The following is a 27,545-nucleotide window of genomic DNA, read 5'->3' as shown; positions in this document are numbered from 1 at the left end:
TTGAAGAATAAAGGGTTATAGTTTTCGGGCGGGAAAGTGGAGCTGAGTCCACAAAAGATCAGCCATGATCTCATTGAATGGCGGAGTAGGCTCGAAGGGCCTGATGACTTACTCCTGCTCCTAGTTCTTATGTTCTTATGTAAACTCCCCCAGAGACACATCCCATGTATCCAGTGTATACTCCCCAGACACACTTCATGTGCCCACTGTAAACTCCCGCAGAGACACACCCCATGTGCACAGTGTAACCCCCCCCCCCCCCAGAAACCCACCCCATGTACCAGTGTATACTCCCTCAGAGACACATCCCATGTACCCAACGTAAACTCGACCAGAGGGACACTCCATGTAGCCAGTTGCATACCCCAGAGACACACACCATGTACAGTGTAAACTCCCCCAGAGAGGCACCCCATTTACACAACGTGAACTCCCACAGAGACACATCCCAAGTACACAGCGCAAATCCCCCCCTCCCACACTGCCAGAAACACACTCAATTTACAGTGCTAATTCTCCTAGAGGAACACGCCATGTTCCCAGTGTATACTCCCCCAGAAACACACACCATTTTCAGTGTTCGGGCCGCTAGAAAAACACCCCATATACAGTAAGAAGTCTTACAACACCAGGTTAAAGTCCAACAGGTTTGTTTCAAACCGATACATGCCTTAAGTTCACCCACCTTATTCCTGATGCTTCTTGCGTTGAAGTATACACAGTTCAATCCATCTCCGTGCCTGCAAAGGAGATATTCTCCTTTGTCAGTGTTACCTTCCCCACTGCCTCACTGCACACTTTGACATCCTGAACATCGCCTACCTTAGTTGCTGGACTACAAATCCGGTTCCCATTCCCCTGCCAAATTAGTTTAAACCCTCTCAAAGAGTACTAGAAAACTTTGCTCCCAGGATATTGTTGCCCCTCTGGTTCAGATGCAACCCCTCCTACTTGTACAGGTCCCACATTCCCCAGAATGCACTCCAATTATCCAAATACCTGAAGCCCTTCCTCCTACACCATTCCTGCAGCCACTTGTTCAACTGCACTCTCTCCCTATTCCTCGCCTCGCCATCACATGGCACCGGCAACAAACCAGAGATGACAACTCTGTCTGGCCTGGGTTTTAACTTCCAGCCTAATTTCCGAAACTCGTTTATTACATCCACACCCCTTTTCCTACCTACGTCGTTGGCACCAATGTGCACCACGACTTCTGGCTGCTCACCCTCTCCCATAAGGATCCTGTTGTGGAGATGCCGGCGTTGGACTGGGGTGAGCACAGTAAGAAGTCTTACAACACCAGGTTAAAGTCCAACAGGTTTGTTTTAAACACGAGCTTTCGGAGCGCAGCTCCTTCTTCAGGTGACTGGAGAGGTTTCTCCAGTCACCTGAAGAAGGAACTGCACTCCGAAAGCTCGTGTTTGAAACAAACCTGTTGGACTTTAACCTGGTGTTGTAAGGCTTCTTAAGGATCCTGAAGACACGATCCGAGACTTCATGGACCTTGGCACCCGGGAGGCAACAATCGATCCGAGAGTCTCGCCCGTGCCCACAGAACTGCCTGTCTGTACCTCTATTGAGTCCCCTATAACTAGTGCTCTCCTAATCTCCCCCCTTCCCTTCTGAGCCCCCAGAGACACATTTACCCAGTGTAAAGCACCCCAGAAACACTCCATTTTCAGTGTTTGGGCAGCACGGTAGCATAGTGGTTAGCATAGTTGCTTCACAGCTCCAGGGTCCCAGGTTCCTTTCCCGGCTTGGGTGTCTGTGCGGAGTCTGCACATTCTCCCCATGTCTGAGTGTGTTTCCTCCGGGTGCTCCGGTTTCCTCCCACAGTCCAAAGATGTGCAGATTAGGTGGATTGGCCATGCTAATTTGCTCTTAGTGTCCAAATGGTTAGGTGGCGTTACTGGGTTATGGGTTTGGGGTGGATGTGTGGGCTTGAATAGGGTGCTCTTTCCAAGGGTTGGTGCAGACACGATGGGCCGAATGGCCTCCAGCACTGTAAATTCTATGATTCTATTCCACTCCGCTAGAAAATCACCCCATCTACACAGTGTAAACTCCCCTTGAAGCACACCCCATTTACCCAGTATAAATTCTGCCAGAGGCGCACTAGATTTTCAATGTATACTCTCCCAGAGACACACCCCATGTACACAGTGTATACTCCCTGAGAGACACCCCATGTAGCCGTGTATACTTCCCTAGAGACACACCCAATTTATACCATGTAAACGCCCCTAGAGACACTCCCCATGTACACAGTGAACACTCTCCGAGAGACATCCCATATACACAATGTAAACCTCTACAGAGACACATCCCAAGTACCCAGTGTAATCTCCCCCAGAGACATTTCCATATACATTGTGTAAACTCCCTCAGAAGAACACCCATGGACCCAGTGTAAACTCACCAAGAGAAAACACATATACCCAGTGTAAACTTCCCTAGAGACACACCTCGTGTACCCAATGTAGACTTGAGACCCACCCCATGTACACAGTGTAAACCCCTTCAGAGACTCACCCCATGTACACAGTGTAAAAACTCACCAAGGGAAACCACGTTGTACCCCTTGGAAACGCCCCAGGAGACATACCCCATGTACCTAGTGTAAACGTCCACAGAGACATGCCACATATGCACAGTGTAAACTCCCCCAGAGCCAGACTCGTGTACATAGCGTAGACTCTGCCAGAGACACGCCATGTACAGAGTGTAAACTCCCCTCGAGACACGCTACATGTACCCAGTGCAGAACAAGAACAAAGAACAATACAGCACAGGAACAGGTCCTTCAGCCCGCCAAGCCTGTGCCGATCACAGGTTCTATCTAGACCAACCACCTGTATCCTTCTATACCCCATCTGTTGATGCGCCTATCCAGATAAGTCTTAAAGGTCGCTAATGTATCTGCCTCAACCACCCCACTTGTCAGTGCATTACAGGCCACCACCACCCTCTGTGTAAAAAAAACTTTTCCCGCACATCTCCACTGAACCTCTTCCCCCTCACCTTGAACTTGTGTCCTCTTGTAATTTTCAATTCTGCCCCGGGAAAAGCCTCCAACTGTTCACCCTATCTATACCCCTATTTATTTTATAAACTGCTATCAGGCTTGGTCTCTCTAGGGAGAACAATCCCAGTTTATTCAATCTCTCATCATAGCTAATACCCTCCATACCAGGCAACATCCTGGTAAACCTTTTATGTATTCTCTCAAAAGCCTCCAAGTCCTTCTGGTAGTGCGGTGACCAGAATTGGACACAGTGTTCCAAATGTGGCCCACCAACGTTCTATATAACTGCAACATAATTGCGAGCTTTTATATTCGATACCCCATCCAATGAAGGCAAGTATGCCATATGCTTTCTTTATCACCATTTCCACCTGTGCTGCCACTTTAATGATCTGTGGACCTGCACGTCCTGATCTCTGTGTCTCTGTGCTCCTGATGGTTCTGCCATTTATTTTATAGCTCCCACCTGTAGACTCGAGACACACCTGGTGTACCCAGTGTAAACTCCCCCAGGGATACACCCCATCTACAGTGTAAACTCCCCAAATGACACACCCCATTTACCCAGTGTTACTCCCCAGCGACAAATCCCATGGACAACAGTGTAAATGCCCCCAGAGACGCACCTCATCTACAGTGTAAACACCCCCAGAGACACACCCCATTTACCAAGTGTAAAGACCCCCAGCAAAGCAACCCATGTACACAGTGTAAACGCCCCAGAGACGCACCTCATCTACAGTGTAAAAAACCCCCAGAGACACAGCCCATCTACAGTGTAAACACCCCCAGAGACACAGTCCATCTACAGTGTAAACACCCCCAGAGACACAATCCATCTACAGTGTAAACACCCCCAGAGACTCACCCCACCTACAGTGTAAACTCCCCCAGAGGCACAGTCCATCTACAGTCTAAACACCCCCAGAGGCACAGTCCATCTACAGTGTAAACCCCGCCCCCAGCAGAGACACAGTCCATCCACAGTGTAAACACCCCCAGAGACGCCCCATCTAGTGTAAACTCCCCCAGAGATGCAGTCCATCTACAGTGTAAACACCCCCAGAGAGACACCCCATTTACAGTGTAAACACCCCCAGAGACAGTCCATCGACAGTGTAAAAACCCCCAGAGACACAGCCCATCTACAGTGTAAACACCCCCAGAGGCACAGTCCATCTACAGTGTAAACACCCCCAGAGACACAGTCCATCTACAGTGTAAACACCCCCACGTGACATAGTCCATCTACAGTGTAAACACCCCCAGAGAGACGCCCCATCTACAGTGTAAACTCCCCCAGAGACACAGTCCATCTACAGTGTAAACACCCCCAGAGAGACACCCCATTTACAGTGTAAACACCCCCAGAGACAGTCCATCTACAGTGTAAAAACCCCCAGAGAGACAGCCCATCTACAGTGTAAACACCCCCAGAGGCACAGTCCATCTGCAGTGTTAACAGCCCCAGACACACAGTCCATCTACAGTGTAAACACCCCCAGAGACTCACCCCACCTACAGTGTAAACTCTCCCAGAGACGCACCCCATCTACAGGGTAAACCAGGGGTGGGCAAACTTTTCCGTGCAAGGGCCACATTCAGAAATTCACAACTTTAAAGGGCAGCATAGTATATTAAGTAAAATAATTAATATTTAAAATAGCCAAAATAAAAGGTTTTTAAAGAAAAAAGCAATAAATTTTTATTAATTAATATTTTAAAGTAGAAACTTCACATGAAACACGTATTGTGCCGAGCAATGATCACCCTACTCAAGTCAACGTATCCACCCTATACCAGTAACCCAACAACCCCCCCATTAACCTTAAAATTAAAAAAAAACAAAATTTAAAAAGAAAATAAATTTTTTTAATGACTTGATCTTGGTGGGCCGCATAAAGACTTTGGCGGGCCAAATGCGGCCCGTGGGCCGTAGTTTGCCCACCCCTGGGGTAAACAATCCCAGAGAAACACCCCATCTACAGGGTAAACAATCCCAGAGACACACCCCATCTACAGTGTAAACACCCCCAGAGAAACACCCCATTTACAGTGTAAACCCCCCCAGCGCCACACCCCATTTACAGTGTAAACACCCCCAGAAACAGTCCATCTACAGTGTAAACACCCCCAGAGACACAGTCCATCTACAGTGTAAACACCCCCAGAGGCTCAGTCCATCTACAGTGTAAACTCCCCCAGAGAGACACCTCATCTACAGGGTAAACACCCCCAGAGACGCAGTCCATCTACAGTATAAACCACCCCCAGAGGCACAGTCCATCTGCAGTGTAAACACCCCCAGAGACGCACCTCATCTACAGTGTAAACCCACTCCCCAGAGGCACAGTCCATCTACAGTGTTAATATCCCCAGAGACGCACCTTATCTACAGTGTAAACTCTCCCAGAGACACACCCCATCTACAGTGTAACCAGCCCCCCCGAGGCACAGTCCATCTACAGTGTAAACACGTCCAGTGTAAGCACACCCAGAGAGACACCCCATCTTCGGTGTAAACACCCCCAGAGACTCACCGCATCTACAGGGTAAACACCCCCAGAGACGCACTGCATCTACAGCGTAAACACCCCCAGAGACACACCCCATCTACAATGTAAACACGCCCAGTGAGACACCCCATCTACAGTGTAAACTCCCCCAGAGCCACGCCCCATCTACAGGGTAAACACCCCAGAGACGCAGTCCATCTACAGTGTAAACACCCCCAGAGACGCAGTCCATCTACAGTGTAAACACCCTCAGAGATGCAGTCCATCTACAGTGTAAACACCCCCAGAGACGCAGTCCATCTGCAGTGAAAACACCCCCAGAGACACACCTCATCGACAGTGTAAACACCCCCAGAGACGCACCCCATCTACATTGTAAACTCTCCCAGAGAGACACCCCATCTACAGTGTAAACACCCACAAGTGACTTAGTCCATAGAACATTACAGCGCAGTACGGGCCCTTCGGCCCTCGATGTTGCGCCGACCCGTGAAACCATCTGAAGCCTATCTGACCTACACTATTCCATTTTCATCCATATGTCTATCCAGTGACCATTTAAATGCCCTTAAATTTGGCGAGTCTACTACTGTTGCAGGCAGGGCATTCCACACCCCTACTACACTCTGAGTAAAGAAACTGCCTCTGACATCTGTCCTATACCTACCACCCCTCAATGTAAAGCTATGTCCCCTGGTGTTGGTCATCACCATCCGAGGAAAAAGACCATCACTGTCCACCCTATCTAACCCTCTGACTATCTTATGTGTCTCTATTAAGTCACCTCACAGCCTTCTCCTCAAGTCCCTGAGCCTTTGCTCGTAAGACCTTCCCTCCATACCATTGCCTAGTAAATCTCCTCTGAACCCTTTCCAAAGCTTCCACATCCTTCCAATAATGTGGTGACCAGAACTGCACGCAGTACTCCAGGTGCGGCCGCACCAGAGTTTTGTACAGCTGCAGCATGACCTCGTGGCTCCGAAACTCAATCCCCCTACTGATAAAGGCTAGCACACCATATGCCTTCTTAACAGCCCTATTAACCTGGCTGGCAACTTTCAGGGATTTATGTACCTGGATGCCGAGATCTCTCTGTTTGTCTACACTACCAAGAATATTGCCACCCCATCTGCAGTGTAAACCCCTCCCCCGAGGTACAGTCCATCTACAGTGTAAACACCCCCAGAGACACTGTCCATCTACAGTGTAAACACGTCCAGAGGCTTACCCCATCTACAGTGTAAACACCCCCAGAGACTCACCCCATCTACAGTGTAAACACCCCCAGACACTCACTCCATCTACAGTGTAAACACCCCCAGAGACTCACCCCATCTAAAGGGTAAACACCCCCAGACACTCACTCCATCTGCAGCGTAAACACCCCCAGAGACACACCCCATCTACAGTATAAACACGCCCAGAGAGACACCCCATCTACAGTGTAAACACCCCCAGAGACTCACCCCATCTCTAGTGTAAACACCCCCAGAGAGATACCCATCTACAGTGTAAACACCCCCAAGTAACATAGTCCATCTACAGTGTAAACACCCCCAGAGACACGCCCCATCTACAGTGTAAACACCCCCCGAGACGCAGTCCATCTACAGTGTAAACACCCCCAGAGACACAGTCCATCTGCAGTGTAAACACCCCCAGAGACACAGTCTATCTACAGTGTAAACACCCCCAGAGGCTCAGTCTATCTACAGTGTAAATACCCCCAGAGAGACACCCCATCTACAGGGTAAACACCCCCAGAGACGCAGCCCATCTACAGTGTAAACCCCCCCAGAGATGCAGTCCATCTACAGTGTAAACACACCCAGAGACGCACCTCATTACAGTGTATAAAACCCCCCAGAGACTCACCCCATCTACAGTGTAAACCCCCCCCCCCCCAGTGGCACAGTCCATCTACAGTGTAACCCCCCCCCAGAGGCTCAGTCCATCAACAGTGTAAACACCCCCAGAGACACACCCCATCTACAGTGTAACCATCCCCCCCCAGAGGCTCAGTTCATCTACAGTGTAAACCCCCCCCCCCCACCCCAGAGACTCACCCCATCTACTGTGTAAACATCCCCAGAGAGACACCCCATCTACAATGTAAACACCCCAGAGAATCACCCCATCTACAGTGTAAACACCCCCAGAGACTCACCCCATCCACAGTGTAAACCCCCCCCCCTGAGGCACAGTCCATCTACAGTGTAAACACCCCCAGAGACGCACCTCATCTGCAGTGTAAACAACCCCAGAGACTCACCCCATCTCTAGTGTAAACAGCCCCAGAGACTCACCCCATCTACAGTGTAAACAACCCCAGAGACTCACCCCATCTCTAGTGTAAACACCCCCAGAGACACACCCCATCTACAGTGTAAACACGCCCAGTGAGACACCCCATCTACAGTGTAAACACCCCCAGAGACACACCCCATCTCTAGTGTATACACCCCCAGAGAGACACCCCATCTACAGTGTAAACACCCCCAGAGCCACGCCCCATCTACAGGGTAAACACCCCAGAGACGCAGTCCATCTACAGTGTAAACACCCCCAGAGACGCAGTCCATCTACAGTGTAAACAACCCCAGAGACGCAGTCCATCTGCAGTGAAAACACCCCCAGAGACACACCTCATCGACAGTGTAAACACCCCCAGAGACGCACCTCATATACATTGTAAACTCTCCCAGAGACACACCCCATCTACATTGTAAACTCTCCCAGAGAGACACCCCATCTACAGTGTAAACACCCCCAGAGACTCACCCCATCTACAGTGTAAACACCCCCAGAGACTCACCCCATCTCTAGTGTAAACACCCCCAGAGAGACACCCCATCCACAGTGTAAACCCCCCCCCTTCTGAGGCACAGTCCATCTACAGTGTAAACACCCCCAGAGACGCACCTCATCTGTAGGGTAAAGACACCCAGAGACTCACCCCATCTACAGTGTAAACACCCCCAGAGACTCACCCCATCTACAGTGTAAACACCCCCAGAGGGTCAGTCCATTTACAGTGTAAACTCCCCCAGAGAGACACCTCATCTACAGGGTAAACACCCCCAGACACGCTGTCCATCTACAGTATAAACACCCCCAGAGACGCAGTTCATCTGCAGCGTAAACACCCCCAGAGACACACGTCATCTACAGTGTAAACCCGCTCCCCAGAGGCACAGTCCATCTACAGTGTTAATATCCCCAGAGACGCACCTTATCTACAGTGTAAACACTCCCAGAGACACACCCCATCTACAGTGTAACCCCCCCCCCCCCCCCCCCCCCCCCGAGGCACCGTCCATCTTCAGTGTAAACACGTCCAGAGGCTTACCCCATCTACAGTGTAAACACCCCCAGAGCCACGCCCCATCTACAGGGTAAACACCCCCAGAGACGCACCTCATCTACATTGTAAACTCTCCCAGAGAGACACCCCATCTACAGTGTAAACACCCACAAGTGACTTAGTCCATAGAACATTACAGTGCAGTACGGGCACTTCGTCCCTCGATGTTGCGCCGAACCGTGAAACCATCTGAAGCCTATCTGATCTACACTATTCCATTTTCATCCATATGTCTATCCAGTGACCATTTAAATGCCCTTAAATTTGGCGAGTCTACTACTGTTGCAGGCAGGGCATTCCACACCCCTACTACACTCTGAGTAAAGAAACTGCCTCTGACATCTGTCCTATACCTACCACCCCTCAATTTAAAGCTATGTCCCCTGGTGTTGGTCATCACCATCCGAGGAAAAAGACCATCACTGTCCACCCTATCTAACCCTCTGACTATCTTATGTGTCTCTATTAAGTCCCCTCACAGCCTTCTCCTCAAGTCCCTGAGCCTTTGCTCGTAAGACCTTCCCTCCATACCATTGCCTAGTAAATCTCCTCTGAACCCTTTCCAAAGCTTCCACATCCTTCCAATAATGTGGTGACCAGAACTGCACGCAGTACTCCAGGTGCGGCCGCACCAGAGTTTTGTACAGCTGCAGCATGACCTCGTGGCTCCGAAACCCAATCCCCCTACTGATAAAGGCTAGCACACCATATGCCTTCTTAACAGCCCTATTAACCTGGCTGGCAACTTTCAGGGATTTATGTACCTGGATGCCGAGATCTCTCTGTTTGTCTACACTACCAAGAATATTGCCACCCCATCTGCAGTGTAAACCCCTCCCCCGAGGTACAGTCCATCTACAGTGTAAACACCCCCAGAGACACTGTCCATCTACTGTGTAAACACGTCCAGAGGCTTACCCCATCTACAGTGTAAACACCCCCAGAGACTCACCCCATCTGCAGTGTAAACACCCCCAGAGAGACACCCTATCTACAGTGTAAACACCCCCAAGTGTCATAGTCCATCTACAGTATAAACACCCCAAAAGAGATACCCATCTACAGTGTAAACACCCCCAAGTAACATAGTCCATCTACAGTGTAAACACCCCCAGTGAGACATCCCATCTACAGTGTCAACACCCCCAGAGACACGACCCATCTACAGTGTAAACACCCCCAGAGCCGCAGTCCATCTACAGTGTTAAACCCCCCCCCCCCCCCCCCCCCCCCCCCGCCACAGAGGCTCAGTCTATCTGCAGTGTAAACACCCCCAGTGGCACAGTCCATCTACAGTGTAAACTCTCCCAGAGACGCAGTCCATCTACAGTGTAAACTCTCCCAGAGACGCAGTCCATCTACAGTGTAAACACCCCCAGACACACACCCCATCTACAGTGTAAACACCCCCAGAGACACACACCCCATCTACAGTGTAAACACCCCCAGAGACACAGTCCATCTACAGTGTAAACACCACCAGAGGCTCAGTCCATCTACAGTATAAATACCCACAGAGAGACACCTCATCTACAGGGAAAACACCCCCAGAGACGCAGTCCATCTGCAGTGTAAACACCCCCAGAGACGCACCTCATCTACATTATAAACTATCCCAGAGAGACACCCCATCTACAGTGTAAACACCCCCAGAGACTCACCCCATCTCTAGTGTAAACAACCCCAAGTGACATAGTCCATCTACAGTGTAAACCCCCCCCCCCCCCCCACCCCCGAGGCACAGTCCATCTACAGTGTAAACACCTCCAGAGACTCACCCCATCTGCTGTGTAAACATCCTCAGAGATGCACCCCATCTACAGTGTAAACAACCACAGGTGACGTGGTCCATCTGCGGTGTAAGCACCCCCAGAGTCACCCGATCTACAGTGTAAACACCCAGAGACTCACCCCATCTCTAGTGTAAACACCCCCAGAGAGATACCCATCTACAGTGTAAACACCCCCAAGTAACATAGTCCATCTACAGTGCAAACACCCCCAGAGACTCATCCCATCTCTAGTGTAAACACCCCCAGAGAGACACCCCTTCTACAGTGTAAACACCCCCAAGTAACATAGTCCATCTGCAGTGTGAACACCCCCAGAGACACGCCCCATCTATAGTGTAAACCCCCCCAGAGACGCAGTCCATCTGCAGTGTAAACATCCCCAGAGACACACCTCATCTACAGTGTAAACACACCCAGAGACGCACCTCATCTCCAGTGTATAAAACCCCCAGAGACACACCCCATCTACAGTGTAAACCCCCGCCCCCCCGTGGCACAGTCCATCTACAGTCTAAACACCCCCAGAGACACATCCCATCTACAGTGTAACCACCCCCACCCCCCAGAGGATCCGTCCATCTACAGTGTAAACACCCCCAGAGACACACCCCATCTACAGTGTAACCACCCCCCCCCCCCCCCCAGAGGCTCAGTCCATCTACAGTGTAAACCCCCCCCACCCCAGAGACACAGACCATCTACAGTGCAAACCCCCCAGAGACTCCCCCCATCTACTGTGTAAACATCCCCAGAGAGACCCCCCCATCTACAGTGTAAACACCCCAGAGACTCGCCCCATCTACAGTGTAAACACCCCCAGAGACTCACCCCATCTCTAGTGTAAACACCCCCAGAGAGACACCCCATCTACAGTGTTAAACCCCCGCCCCCCCCCCCCCTCCCAAGGCACAGCCCATCTACAGTGTAACCCCCCCCCCCGTGGCACAGTCCATCTACAGTGTAAACACCCCCAGAGACACACCCCATCTACAGTGTAACCACCCCCACCCCCCAGAGGCTCCGTCCGTCTACAGTGTAAACACCCCCAGAGACACAACCCATCTACAGTATAACCACCCCCCCCCAGAAGCTCAGTCCATCTACAGTGTAAACCCCCCCCCCCACCCCAGAGACACAGACCATCTACAGTGCAAACCCCCCAGAGACTCCCCCCATCTACTGTGTAAACATCCCCAGAGAGACCCCCCCATCTACAGTGTAAACACCCCAGAGACTAGCCCCATCTACAGTGTAAACACCCCCAGAGACTCACCCCATCTCTAGTGTAAACACCCCCAGAGAGACACCCCATCTACAGTGTTAACCCCCCCCCCGAGGCACAGCCCATCGACAGTGTAAACACCCCCAAGTAACACTGTCCATCTACAGTGTAAACACCCCAGTGAGACTTCCCATCTACAGTGTCAACACCCCCAGAGACACGCCCCATCTACAGTGTAAACACCCCCAGAGACGCAGTCCATCTACAGTGTAAACCCCTCAGAGACACAGTCCATCTACAGTGTAAACACCCCCAGAGGCTCAGTCTATCTACAGTGTAAATACCCCCAGAGAGACACCCCATCTACAGGTAAACACCCCCAGAGACACGCCCCATCTACAGTGTAAACACCCCCAGAGACGCAGTCCATCTACAGTGTAAACCCCTCAGAGACACAGTCCATCTACAGTGTAAACACCCCCAGAGGCTCAGTCTATCTACAGTGTAAATACCCCCAGAGAGACACCCCATCTACAGGTAAACACCCCCAGAGACGCAGCCCATCTACAGTATAAACACCCCCAGAGACGCAGTCCATCTGCAGTGTAAACATCCCCAGAGACACACCTCATCTGCAGTGTAAACACACCCAGAGACGCACCTCATCTACAGTGTATAAAACCCCCCAGATACATACCCCATCTACAGTGTAAACACCCCCAGAGACACACAACACAGAACAGTACAGCACAGAACAGGCCCTTCGGCCCTCGATGTTGTGCCGAGCCATGATCACCCGACTCAAACCCACGTATCCACCCTATACCCGTAACCGAACAACCCCCCCCCCCCCTTAACCTTACTTTTTAGGACACTACGGGCAATTTAGCATGGCCAATCCACCTAACCCGCACATCTTTGGACTGTGGGAGGAAACCGGAACACCCGGAGGATACCCGCGCACACACTGGGAGGACGTGCAGACTCCACACAGACAGTGTCCCAGCCGGGAATCGAACCTGGGACCGTGGAGCTGTGAAGCATTTATGCTAACCACCATGCTACCACACAGTCCATCTACAGTGTAAACTCTCCCAGAGACACACCCCATCTACAGTGTAACCACCCCCCCCAGAGGCTAAGTCCATCTACAGTGTAAATACCCCCAGAGACACACCCCATCTACAGTGTAACCACCCCCCCAGAGGCTCAGTCCATCTACAGTGTAAACCCCCCCACCCCACCCCAGAGACACAGTCCATCTACAGTGTAAACCCCCAGAGACTCACCCCATCTACTGTGTAAACATCCCCAGAGAGACACCCCATCTACAGTGTAAACACCCCCAGACACACACCCCATCTACATTGTAAACTCTCCCAGAGAGACACCCCATCTACAGTGTAAACACCCCCAGAGACTCACCCCATCTCTAGTGTAAACACCCCCAAGTGACATAGTCCATCTACAGTGTAAACCCCCCCCCCCCCCCCCACCCTCGAGGCACAGTCCATCTACAGTGTAAACACCTCCAGAGACTCACCCCATCTACAGTGTAAACCCCCCCAGAGACTCACCCCATCTACTGTGTAAACATCCCCAGAGAGACACCCCATCTACAGTGTTAACAACCGCAAGTGACATGGTCCATCTGCACTGTAAACACCCCCAGAGTCACCCGATCTACAGTGTAAACACCCCAGAGACTCACCCCATCTACAGTGTAAACACCCCCAGAGAAACACCCCATCTACAGTGTAAACACCCCCAGAGACGCAGCCCATCTGCAGTGTAAACATCCCCAGAGACACACCTCATCTACAGTGTATTAAACCCCCCAGAGACACACCCCATCTACAGTGTATAACCCCCCCCCCCCCCCCCCAAGTGGCACAGTCCATCTACAGTGTAAACACCCCCAGAGACACAGTCCATCTACAATGTAAACTCTCCCAGAGACACACCCCATCTACAGTGTAACCACCCCCCCCCAGAGACACAGTCCATCTACAGTGTAAATACCCCCAGAGGCTCAGTCCATATACAGTGTAAATGCCCCCAGAGAGACACCCCATCTACAGGGAAAACACCCCCAGAGACGCACCTCATCTACATTGTAAACTCTCCCAGAGAGACACCCCATCTACAGTGTAAACACCCCCAGAGACTCACCCCGTCTCTAGTGTAAACACCCCCGAGTGACATAGTCCATCTACAGTGTAAACCCCCCCCCCCCCCCACCCCCGAGGCACAGTCCATCTACAGTGTAAATACCCCCAGAGGCTCAGTCCATCTACAGTGTAAATACCCCCAGAGGCTTAGTCCATCTACAGTGTAAATACCCCCAGAGGCTCAGTCCATATACAGTGTAAATGCCCCCAGAGAGACACCCCATCTACAGGGAAAACACCCCCAGAGACGCAGTTCATCTGCAGTGTAAACACCCCCAGAGACGCACCTCATCTACATTGTAAACTCTCCCAGAGAGACACCCCATCTACAGTGTAAACACCTCCAGAGACTCACCCCATCTACAATGTAAACCCCCCCAGAGACTCACCCCATCTACTGTGTAAACATCCCCAGAGAGACACCCCATCTACAACGTAAACAACCGCAAGTGACATGGTCCATCTGCACTGTAAACACCCCCAGAGTCACCCGATCTACAGTGTAAACACCCCAGAGACTCACCCCATCTACAGTGTAAACACCCCCAGAGTCACCCGATCTACAGTGTAAACACCCCAGAGACTCACCCCATCTACAGTGTAAACACCCCCAGAGAAACACCCCATCTACAGTGTAAACACCCCAGAGACTCACCCCATCTACAGTGTAAACACCCCCAGAGAGACACCCCATCTACAGTGTAAACACCCCAGAGACTCACCCCATCTGCAGTGTAAAAACCCCCAGTGACACGGCCCATCTACAGGTTAAACACCCCCAGAGACGCAGTCCAACGACAGTGTAAACAACCCAGAGAGACACGTCATCTACAGTGTAAACACCCCCAGAGACGCACCTCATCTACATTGTAAACTATCCCAGAGAGACACCCCATCTACAGTGTAAACACCCCCAGAGACGCAGTCCATCTACAGTGTAAACACCCCCAGAGACGCCGTCCATCTACAGTGTAAACACCCCCAGAGGCTCAGTCTATCTGCAGTGTAAACTCCCCGAGAGACACACCTCATATACAGGTTAAGCACCCCCAGAGACACACCTCATCCACAGTGTAAACCCCCCCCCCCCCGAGACACACCTCATCTACAGTCTAAACACCCCCAGAGACACACCTCATCTACAGTGTAAAACCACCTCCCAGAGGCACAGTCCATCTGCAGTGTAAGCCCCGCCCCCAGCAGAGACACAGTCCATCTACAGTGTAAACACCCCCAAGTGACATAGCCCATCTACAGTGTAAACACCCGCAGAGACAGTCCATCTACAGTGTAAAAACCCCCAGAGACACAGCCCATCTACAGTGTAAACACCCCCAGAAGCACAGTCCATCTACAGTGTAAACAGCCCCAGAGACACAGTCCATTTACAGCGTAAACACCCCCGGAGACAGTCCATCTACAGTGTAAACTCCCCCAGAGGCTCAGTCCATCTACAGTGTAAACTCCCCCAGAGAGACACCTCATCTACAGGGTAAACGCCCCCAGAGACGCTGTCCATCGACAGTCTAAACACCCCCAGAGACGCAGTCCATCTGCAGTGTAAACACCCGCAGAGACACACCTCATCTACAGTGTAAACCCCCCCCCCCCCCCCCAAGACACACCTCATCTACAGTCTAAACACCCCCAGAGACGCACCTCATCTACAGTGCAAACCCGCTCCCCAGAGGCACAGTCCATCTACAGTGTAAATACCCCCAGAGACGCACCTTATCTACAGTGTAAACTCTCCCAGAGACCCACCTCATCTACAGTGTAAACCCCTCCCCCGAGGCACAGTCCATCTACAGTGTGAACACCCCCAGAGACACAGTCCATTGACAATGTAAACACGTCCAGTGTAAGCACTCCCAGAGAGACACCCCATCTACAGTGTAAATACCCCCAGAGACTCACCCCATCTACAGTGTAAACTCCCCCAGAGGCACAGTCTATCTACAGTCTAAACAACCCCAGAGGCACAGTCCATCTACAGTTTAAAACCACCTCCCAGAGGCACAGTCTATCTACAGTGTAAACCCCGCCCCCAGCAGAGACACAGTCCATCTACAGTGTAAACACCCCAAGTGACATAGTCCATCTACAGTGTAAACACCCCCAGAGAGACGCCCCATCTACAGTGTAAACTCCCCCAGAGACACAGCCCATCCACAGTGTAAACACCCCCAGCCACACACCCCATTTACAGTGTAAACACCCCCAGCCACACACCCCATCTACAGTGTAAACACCCCCAGAGACACAGTCCATCTACAGTTTAAACACCCCCAGAGGCTCAGTCCATCTACAGTGTAAACTCCCCCAGAGAGACACCTCATCTACAGGGTAAATACCCCCAGAGACGCTGTCCATCTACAGTGTAAACACCCCCAGAGACACAGTCCATCTACAGTGTAAACACCCCCAGAGACGCAGTCCATCTACAGTGTAAACACCCCCAGAGACGCAGTCCATCTACAGTATAAACACCCCCAGAGACGCAGTCCATCTGCAATGTAAACACCCCCAGAGACACAACTCATCTACAGTGTAAACCCCCACCCCCCAGACGCACCCCATCTACAGTGTAAACCTCCCCAGAGGCACAGTCCATCTGCAGTGTAAACACCCCCACCTCATCTGCAGTCTAAACACCCCCAGAGACGCACCTCATCTACAGTGTAAACCCACTCCCCAGAGGCACAGTCCATCTACAGTGTAAATACCTCCAGAGATGCACCTTATCTGCAGTGTTAACTCTCCCAGAGACCCACCCCATCTACAGTGTAAACCCCCCCCCCCCCCCCCCCAGAGGCACAGCCCATCGACAGTGTAAACACCCCCAAGTGACATATTCCATCTGCAGTGTAAACCCCTCCCGCGAGGCACAGTCCATCTGCAGTGTAAACACACACACAGGCACAGTCCATCTACAGTGTAAACACGTCCAGTGTAAGCACACCTAGAGAGACACCCCATCTACAGTGTAAACACCCCCAGAGACTCACTGCATCTACAGGGTAAACACCCCCCCAACGGCACAGTCCATCCACAGTGTAAACACCCCCAGAGAGACACCCCATCTACAGTATAAACACGCCCAGAGACGCAGTCCATTTACTGTGTAAACTCTCCCAGAGACGCAGTCCATCTACAGTGCAAACACCCCGCAGAGACGCAGTCCATCTAGTGTAAACACCCCCAGAGGCACACCCCATCCACAGTGTAAATCCCCCCCCCCCCCCCCCCCCCCCACCAGAGACACAGTCCATCTACAGTGTAAACTCCCCCTGAGACACACCTCATCTACAGGGTATACACCCCCCCCCTCCCCAAGAGACACAGTCCATCTACAGTGTAAACCCCCCCCCCCCCGAGGCGCAATCCATCCACAGTGTAAACACCCCCAGAGACACATCCCATCTACAGTGTAAACACCCCAGAGACACAGCCCATCTACAGTGTAAACACCCCCCCAACGGCACAGTCCATCTACAGTGTAAACACCCCCAAGTGACATAGTCCATCTACAGTGTAAACATCCCCAAGTGACATAGTCCGTCTACAGGGTAAACACCATCAGAGACTCACCTCATCTACGTTGTAAACACCCCCAGAGTGTACCCAAGTATTTAAAACTCACCCCATCACCCTGAATGGCAATTCCCCTAACCTCCCCTCCTGTCCTGTAGTTTCAATGGGAAACATCTCACTCTTTCCCATATTCAACCTGTACCCCGAAAACTGGCCAAATTCCGGTAAAATCACCATGATGTGCTGATACTACCCAATGGGTCTGCTCCTCCCCCCACCCAGCATCATTGCCAGCAGCTTTATTGCCAATGCGAAAAGCAACAGAGTAGGCACCCCTGCCTCGTCCCCGATGCAGCCCAAAATACACCAAACTCACTGGGTTCGTCCACACACTTGCGACCGGCGCCTTACATGGTAGCACAGTGGTTAGCACTGTTGCTTCACAGCTTCAGGGTCCCAGGATCGATTACCGGCTTCGGTCACTGTCAGTGCGGAGTCTGCACGGCCTTCCTGTGTCTGCATGGGTTTCTTGCGGGAGCTCCGGTTTCCACCTTCCTAGATCTTTACCGTGTCCTCTGTGTCTTGGGAACTTTGTGTTTCACCGTTTACACGTGGTTGTAATGATTTGGGAACAATGGGTCCTGTGGGGTGTGTGGCTGCAATTATTTGCCATTTGCGTGGGGTCCCTGCATATTTTAAATTGTCTGCTAAGAATGTGTGCGTCTTGGTGCGTTTCACAGAAATAAAATAGGAAAGGAGCGGTCATGTTGTTAGGAGTTTTCTATAGGCCCCCAAATAGTAATAGAAATGTGGAGGAAGAAATTGCAAAACAGATTAAGGATAGGTGTGGAGATTTCAGGGTAGTTGTCATGGGTGACTTTAACTTTCCAAATATTGATTGGAACTTCTATAGGTCGAACAGTTCGGATGGGGCAGTTTTTGTACAGTGTGTGCAGGAGGGTTTCCTGACACAATATGTGGATAGGTCAATAAGAGGTTGGCGGGTCAGATCAAGGAAATAGAAGAAATTAAAGAATGACCAGTGTGAGGTTAGGGCCGGTCAAGGACAGGAGTTGGAACTTGTGCATGGAGTCAGAAGAGATCGGAGAGGTGTTGAATGAATACTTTTCTTCAGGGTTCACCAAGGAGAGTGGCCATGTTTTTGAGGATGAAAGTGTGACACAGGCGGGTAGGCTGGAGGAGGTTGATGTTCTGAAGAAGGATGTATTAGCAATTTTGAAAAACCTTAGGGTCGACAAGTCCCCTGGGCCACATTGGATTTGGTACTGGGTAATGAACCAGGCCAAGTGTTAGATTTGTTTGTGGGAGAGCACTTTGGAGATAGTGACCACAATTCGGTGTCTTTCACTATTGCAATGGAGAGGGATAGGTCCATACGGCAGGACAAGGTTTATAATTGGGGGAGGGGTAATTATGATGTGATTAGGCAAGAATTAGGGAGCATAAGATGGGAACAGAAACTGTCAGGGAAAGGCACAAATGAAAAGTGGAGCTTGTTCAAGGAACAAATACTGTGTGTCCTTGGTAGGTATGTCCCTGTCACGGAGGGAGGAAATGGCCGTGTGAGGGAACCATGGTTCACAAAAAGAGGTTGAATGTCTTGTCAAGAGGAAAAAGGAAGCGTATGTAAGGATGAGAAAACAAGGTTCAGTTGGGTTGCTTGAGGGTTACAAGGTAGCAAGGAATGAGCTTAAAACAAAGGGCTTAGGAGAGCTAGGAGGAGGCATGAGAAGTCCTTGGCGGGTCAGATCAAGGAAATAGAAGAAATAAAAGAATGACCAGGGTGAGGTTAGGGCCGGTCAAGGACAGTAAATGAAGAGGCATTGAATGAATACTTTTTGTCAGTGTTCACCAAGGAGAGTGGCCATGTTTTGAGGATGAAAGTGTGATACAGGTGGGTTGGCTGGAGGAGGTAGATGTTCTGAAGAAGGATGTATTAGCAATTTTGAAAAACATTAGGGTTGACAAGACCCCTGGGCCAGATGGGATACATCCGAGTATTCTTTGGGAGGCAAGGGATGAGATTGCAGAGCCTTTGGCTTTGATCTTTGGGTCCTCACTGTCCACGGAGATAGTGCCAGAGGACTGGAGAGTGGCGAATGTTATCCCTCTGTTCAAGAAAGGGAATAGGAATGACCCTGGTAATTATAGGCCGGTTAGTCTTTCTTCGGCGGTCAGTAAGTTAATGGAAAAGGTCCTGAAGGATAGGATTTATGACTATTTGGAAAGATGCAGCTTAATCCGGTATAGTCAACATGGATTCATGAAGGGTAAGTCTTGCCTCACAAATTTGATTGAATTCTTTGAGGAGGTAACTAAGTGTGTAGATGAAGGTAGAGCAGTTGATGTCGTATACGTGGATTTTAGTAAGGTGTTTGATAAGTTTCCCCATGGTCAGCTCATGAAGAAAGTAAGGAGATGTGGGATAAAGGGAAATTTGGCCAATTGGATAAGTAACTGGCTATCACAGAGAAGACAGAGGGTGGTGGTGGATTGGAATATTTTCAGGCTGGAGACCAGTTACAGCTGTCTACCACAGGGATCAGTGCTGGGTCCTCTGCTATTTGTGATTTTTATCAATGACTTGGAGGAGGGGGCTGAAGGGTGGGTCAGTAAATTTGCTGATTACACCAAAATTGGTGGAGTAGTGGATGAGGTGTAGGGCTGTTGTAGGCTGCAAAGAGAAATTGGTAGGATGCAGAGCTGGGCCAAAAAATGGCAGATGGAGTTTAACCGTGATAAGTGCGAGGTGATTCATTTTGGTAGGAAAAATTTGAATGCGGATTACAGGGTGAACGGCAGGTTTCTGAGGAATGTGGAGGAACAGCGAGAACTTGGGGTTCATGTCCACAGATCTCTGAAGGTTGCCACTCAAATGGACAGAGTCGTGAAGAAGGCCTATAGTGTGTTAGCGTTTATTAACAGGGGGCTTGAGTTTAAGAGCTGTGGGGTTATGCTGCAACTGTACATGTCCCTGGTGAGACCACATTTGGAGTATTGTGTGCAGTTCTGGCCACCTCACTCTAGGAAGGATGTGGGAGCATTGGAAAGAGTGCAAAGGAGATTTACCAGGATGCTGCCTGGTTTGGAGGATAAGTCTTATGAGGAAAGGTTGAGGGAACTAGGGCACTCTTTGGAGTGGAGGAGGATGAGATGCGACTTAATAGAGGTTTATAAGATGATGAGGGAGATAGATAGAGTGGACGTTCAGAGACTATTTCCTCGGGTGGATGTAGCTGCTACAAGGGGGCATAACTATAAGGTTCGAGGTGGGAGATATAGGAGGGATATCCGAGGTATGTTCTAGGGCTCGGAGAGTGGTTAGGGTGTGGAATGGACTGCCTGCTGTGATAGTGGAGTCGGACACTTTCGGAACTTTCAAGCGGTTATTGGATAGGCACATGGAGCACACCAGAATGACGGGGAGTGGGATAGCTTGATCTTGGTTTCGGACAAGGCTCGGCACAACATCGAGGGCCGAAGTGCTGTACTGTTCTATGTTCTATGTTCTAACAGCTTGGCATCTACATTCAATAACGATATCGGACGGTGCAATCCGCACTCCTCCGAGTCCTTATCCTTTTTTAGTATCGGGGTATTGGAAGCCTGCAACAGTTTAGTGGGCAGTTTCCCCCTCTGCCTTGCTTCATTATACTCCCTCACCAAATGTCCGCCCCAAACCTTTTATGAAACTCCACTGGTAACTTAACCGGCCCCAGGGCCTTCTCTGCCTGCATCACCCCCAGACTGTCCCCTCGACCCATTTGAGGACCCCAGTCCCTGAAGCAGCTCCTCCTCTACTGTGGGAAACTCCAACCTGTCCAAAAACCGACGCATCTCTCTCTTTCTCTCTCCTTCTCTCTCCAATGTCCTGCTTGCCTCCTACCCATACTCCTCCAGGCCCTTCGAATATCTCCGTCTGCCAGCCTTGCTTCTCTGCTCACTCTGCTTTCTCCCTGTGCGCTGAATTGAGAGAAACTCCCCCCTGACCACTGGTTTAAGTGCCTCCCGCAGCTTGGCGGCTGTGACCTTCCCCGTATCATTTAGCTCCACATACCCCAGAATGGCAGTCCCTCGCCCGCTCGCACACCGCTTCATCTGCCAACAATCACACATCCAGCCTCCACTGCAGACGCAAATCCACCCAGTGCAGTGCCTAGTCAGAAACCACAATCGGCGAATGCCCCAAGTCGACCACCCCCGCCAGCAACGCCTTGTTTAACACAAAAAAAATCAACCCAGGAGTGCACCCAATGCACTTGGAAGAAGTAGACTTAGGACTTGACTGGTCCAAGCTCGGTTCCATAACCATATTATAATCCCCTTCCCCATAATCAAAAGGTGCGAGTCCAAGTCAGGAATCGTCCCTCGCACCCACTTCATAAACTCTACACCATTCCAATTTGGGGAATAAAGGGTATCCCCTCTAACTGTCCACCAATCATCACAAACCTCCCGCTCGCCCACGAATCGGCCAAAATATTTCCCACTTCGAACGCCACCTGCTATGAACCAACGCCTCCGCGTCTCTCGCCTTCACATTCCGTCCCAATTGAAACATCTGCTCCACCCATCCTTTCCTCAACTTTGTCTAATCCCTTATCTTTGAATATGTCCCACCTGGGTTTGCGAAATCCTACCAACTGTCCTGGCTTGAGATAATTCACACCTCTTTAACCTGTGATTATCTCTCTCTTCAGTCGCTCCATCTGGACTTGTAAAGACTTAATTACCTGCAAAGACACTTATTCAAAGTATCGCCTTGCATCATTGACTTTGTGGAACTCACCTCTTGATTCACCTGAGGAAGGAGCTGTGCTCCGAAAGCCAGTGATTCAAAACAAACCAGTTGGACTTTAACCTGGTGTTGTGAGACTGCTTACTGTGGTCTCCTAGAGACACACCCCATGTACCCAGTGTAAACTTCATCAGAGAGATACCTCATGTATACAAGGTAAACTCATCCAGAGAGACACCACATGGAGCAAGTGTTACCTCTCCGGTGTTTAGTCCAATTGACAGTGGCTGTTCGTTATTGGATCGTTATTCAGATTCTGCTGTTTCTCCCACAGGTTCAGCTATCGGACAAATACAACGGACATCTTTCACGTTGACCTGCATTATTGGACCAAGCTTATATCGATGCCGTCTTTGAGCAGCCCAAGGGAACGAGCTTTTCATTCTGCCACCATAATCGGCAACTACATGGTGGTGTACGGTGCGTATGTGCGTGCGTTGGAACAAGGCACAAGTTTGAGGGAGTCATTGGAACAGAGGCTGTGGGGCGGGATGGGCAATATACGTGTGGGCTTGGTATGTATTTCGGGTGTGGTATTTCGCGGGGGAGAGTAGGGGGATCACGCCGAGGTGAATTTGGGAGGGGTTTGCGGGGCATATCGGTGGGACTGATGTGGCTGTATTGTGATGGAGGCTAGATTTAGGGATAAATGAGTTCTTGGCACTAAAAGGAAGGAGAGGCAGCACCTTTGAGATTAGCGGGAAAGGGTGAATGAGTTCCCAGCTGACAGTCGAACAGAACATACAAACTCAGAGCAGGACGAGGCAATTTGGCCCCTCGAGCCTGCTCTGCTATTTAATACGATCATGGCTGATCTGATATTAACCTCAAATCTGCATCCCGCCTAACCCCCGATAACCTTTCACCCCCTTGTTTACCAAGAATCTATGCCTTAAAGAGGGATATGGACCCCGGAGGTGCAGAAGGTTTCAGGTTAGATGGGCAGCATGGTTGGCGAAGGCTTGGAGGGCCTAAGGGCCTGTTCCTGTGCTGTACATTTCTTTGATGTGATGCCAATCAAGCAGGGCTGCTTTGTCCTGGATGTTGTTGAGCTTCATGTGTTGTTGGGGCCATACTCATCCAGGCAAGTGTGGAATTTTGTGACTAATTAATACATTTCAGATGTATTGTATTTATATGTATATGGTGCATTAAGGGTTAAAAGCCTGGGTCAGTGTGGGTATGACTACTGCAGTAGTGTTTTTAAAGAATCCTGGTTTGCAAGATAGCTAGGCATTTTGTTAGCCAGAGGTGCAATGAAAGCATTGTAAAAGCTCAGGCTAATGGACTTCAGTTTGGATTAAGAGGGTCCTGTGGAGTACTTAAGCAGAGACATTGTGTTCAGTTCATACGGTGACCTAGTTTATGCGGGGAGCCGAGGGTTGAAGTAGTCAGATGTTACAGGTCAGAGTTTTATTTGGGAGCCACAAGTCAAGTTATGAAGGCAGTTTCGGAAGACATCAGCCGGAGATCCTGCATTGTTCTGACAGGCTGTCATGGATCTTTCTTTAAAGCAGACTCAAAAGATTTATCTTTTTCAAAGTGGCATTTCAAGGCGTTTCTGTCCAGCAAGTATTCCAAAGTGCTATTTGAAAGTGGATTTGGGTCGGAGGTGATTCTGTTGTTTGAGTGGAAGTACAGATAGCAGTTGAGGGTTATTGTGTCATTGTATTGATTAGCATTAAGGGATAATTGTGTAAGTTGTTTTCCAGTGTGATGTTAAAGATTTTAATACTCTGTTAGTAATAACATTGGTTTTAAATACCATATCCCTATTTCTTCGTGCAATCGCTCCTGGAGCGAGGTGTGCTTTCCTCACTGTCTTACAAAGTTAAAATTAAATATTGGGGTTTCTGACCAGTATTCTAATCACTGTTGGGGTCTGGTCCGGGATCGTGTATTCCATCACACTACTGACTTGTGGGCAGGCTTTCGGGAGTTGGGAGGTGAGTTACTTGGTACAGAATTCCCAGTCCCTGACCTGCTCTGGTAGCCGCAGTATTTATATGGCTGGGTCCAGTTCAGTTTCTGGTCAATGTAGCCCCACAGGATGTTGATGTATAACCACGAGATGATGGGGCGAGTGCTTGAAACTTTAAACTGATGTCGTTCTCCCTGATTTTAGGAGGTAATTTTCACATCCACTATCACGAGGAGAAGTGCTATGATGGCGACATCTTTTTCTACCACCTGGGTTGCCATCAGTGGGTCTCCAGCAAGGAGCTTGGTCTCTTGATCAGCACCGGCGATGGTAAGAAAACACCACACAAAAACACATACTTAGAATCTATAGAATCCCCGCAGTAAAGCAGGAGGCCATTCAACCCATTGACTCCACCGACTCTCCAAAAGGGCATCACACCCCCACCCTATCCCTGTAACTCCGCAAATGATCATGGCCAATCCACCTACCCTGCACAACTTTGGACTGTGGGAGGAAACTGGAGCACCCAGTGGAAACCCACCCACATGGGGAAAATGTGCAAACTCCACACAGGCTGAAATTGAACCCGGGTACCTGGAACTGCAAGGCAGCAGTGCTAACTGCTGTGCCACTATAATGTCCTCTTGGCATTCACTCTGTCAAGTCCTCTCAAAATCCTATATGTTTCAATAAGATTCTGTCACATTCTTGTAAATTCCAGTGGATCTAGGCCCAACCTGTCCAACATCCCCGACCATAGAACATACAACAGTACAGTACAGGACAGGTCCTTCAGTCCACGATGTTGTGCCGACTATTTATCCTAATCTAAGATCAACCTAACCTACACCCCTTCAATTTACTGCTGTCCATGTGCCTGTCCAAGAGTCGCTTAAATATCCCTAATGACACTGACTCCACCACCTCTGCTGGCAGTGCATTTCACACACCCACCTACCTCTGACATCTCCCCTATACTTTCCTCCAATCACCTTAAAATTATGTCCACTCGTGACAGCCATTTCCACCCTGGGGAAAAGTCTCTGGCTATCCACTATCCATGCCTCTCATCACTTTGGACACCTCTATCAAGTCATCTCTCTGCCATCTTCGCTCCAGTGAGAAAAGCCCCAGCTCCCTCAAACTTTCTTCATAAGATATGCCCTCCAGTCCAAGCAGCATCCTGGTAAATCTCCTCTGTACCCTCTCCAAAGCATCTACATCCTTCCTATAATGAGGTAGCACGGTAGCATTGTGGATAGCACAATCGCTTCACAGCTCCAGGGTCCCAGATTCGATTCCGGCTTGGGTCACTGTCTGTGCGGAGTCTGCACATCCTCCCCATGTGTGCGTGGGTTTCCTCCGGGTGCTCCGGTTTCCTCCCACAGTCCAAAGATGTGCAGGTTAGGTGGATTGGACATAATAAATTGCCCTTAGTGTCCAAAATTGCCCTTAGTGTTGGGTGGGGTTACTGGGTTATGGGGATAGGGTGGAGGTGTTAACCTTGGGTAGGGTGCTCTTTCCAGGAGCCGGTGCAGACCTGATGGGCCGAATGGCCTCCTTCTGCACTGTAAATTCTATGTAAATGAGGCGACCAGAACTGGACACAATATTCCAAGTGTAGTCTAACTGGAGTTTTATAAAGCTGCAGCAAAACCTCGCGGCTCTTAAACTCAATCCCCCTGTTCATGAAAGCCAACTCACCATATGCCTTCTGAACAACGCTATCAACCTGGGTGGCAACTTTGAGGGATCTATGCACATGGACCCCAAGATCCCTCTGTTCCTCCTCACTTCCAAGAATCCTGCCTTTAACCCTGTATTCAGCATTCAAATTCAACCTTCTAAAATGAATCACTTCACATTTATCTCGGTTGAACGCCATCTGCCACTTCTCAGCCCAGCACTGCATCCTGTCAATGTCATGTAACCTGCAACAACCCTTAACACTATCTACAACTCCACCAATCTTTGTGTCATTGGCAAACTTACTAACCCACCCTTTCACTTCCTCATCCAAGCCATTTATAAAAACCACAAAGAGCAGAGGTCCCAGAACAGATCCTTGCGGGACACCACTGGTCACCGACCTCAAGGCGGAATACTTTCCATCCACTACCACTCGCTGTCTTCTTTCGGCCAGCCAATTCTGCATCCAGACTGCCAAATTTCCCTGTATCCCATGCCCCCTAACTTTCTGAATGAGCCTACCATGGGGAACCTTATCAAATGCCTTAACTGAAATCCATATACACCACATCCACCGCCCGACCTTCATCAATGTGTCTCGTCACATCCTCAAAGAATTCAATGAGGCTTATGAGGCAGGTCATGCCTTCACAAAGCCATGCTGACTATCTTTAATCAAACTATGTTTTTCTAAATAATCATGAAACCTATCTCTCAGAATCCTTTCCAATATCTTGCTCACCACAGACGTAAGACTGATGGGTTTGTAATTCTCAGGGATTTCCCTATTCCCTTTCTTGAATACGGGAACAACATTCGCCTTCCTCCAATCATCAGGTACTACTCCAGTGGAGAGTGAGGACGCAAAGATCATCGCCAACGGCGCAGCAATCTCCTCCCTCGCTTCCCGTAGTAACCTTGGATGAGTTGGTCACACCGCAGGTTAGGATTGCTGAGGGAGATAGGGAATGGGTGACCAAAAGGCAGAGAAAGAGCAGGAAGGCAGTGCAGGTGTCACCTGCGGTCATCTCCCTCCAAAACAGGTATACCGTTTTGGATACTGTTGGGGGAGATGACTCACCAGGGGAAGGCAGTAGTAGTCAGGCTCATGGCACCGTGGCTGGCTCTGCTGCACAGAAGGGCGGGAAAAAGACTGGCAGGGCTATAGTCATAGGGGATTCAATTGTAAGGGGAGTGGACAGGCGTTTCTGTGGTCGAAGACGAGACTCCCGAATAGTATGTTGCCTCCCGGGTGCTCGGGTCAGGGACGTCTCCGATCAGCTGCAGGACATACTGAAGAGGGAGGGTGAACAGCCAGCTGTCGTGGTGCATATATGCACCAACGATATAGGTAAAAAAAGGGATGAGGTCCTACAATCAGAATTTAGGGAGTTAGAAGATAAGTTAAAAAGTAGGACCTCAAAGGTAGTAATCTCAGGATTGCTACCAGTACCACAGGACAGTCAGAGTAGAAATTCAAGAATA

General features: G+C 50.1%; 1 protein-coding gene across 1 annotated transcript in view; it reads left to right on the top strand.

Annotated features, from left to right (window-relative positions):
* Positions 1 to 3,636: 3,636 nt before the first annotated feature.
* Positions 3,637 to 27,545, top strand: part of megf8 (multiple EGF-like-domains 8) — a 165,183-nt gene continuing 141,274 nt past the window's right edge. The window contains exons 1-3 of the mRNA XM_038813080.1: positions 3,637 to 3,771; positions 22,672 to 22,867; positions 24,573 to 24,698. Coding sequence (XP_038669008.1) covers positions 3,637 to 3,771; positions 22,672 to 22,867; positions 24,573 to 24,698 — 457 coding nt within the window. The remainder of the gene's footprint in view (positions 3,772 to 22,671; positions 22,868 to 24,572; positions 24,699 to 27,545) is intronic.

The sequence above is a fragment of the Scyliorhinus canicula genome, chromosome 12 (genome assembly GCF_902713615.1).
Source record: "Scyliorhinus canicula chromosome 12, sScyCan1.1, whole genome shotgun sequence".
Taxonomy (NCBI): domain Eukaryota; kingdom Metazoa; phylum Chordata; class Chondrichthyes; order Carcharhiniformes; family Scyliorhinidae; genus Scyliorhinus; species Scyliorhinus canicula.
The sequence above is the reverse complement of the archived record's forward strand: the minus strand, read 5'-3'. Positions and strand labels throughout refer to the sequence as shown.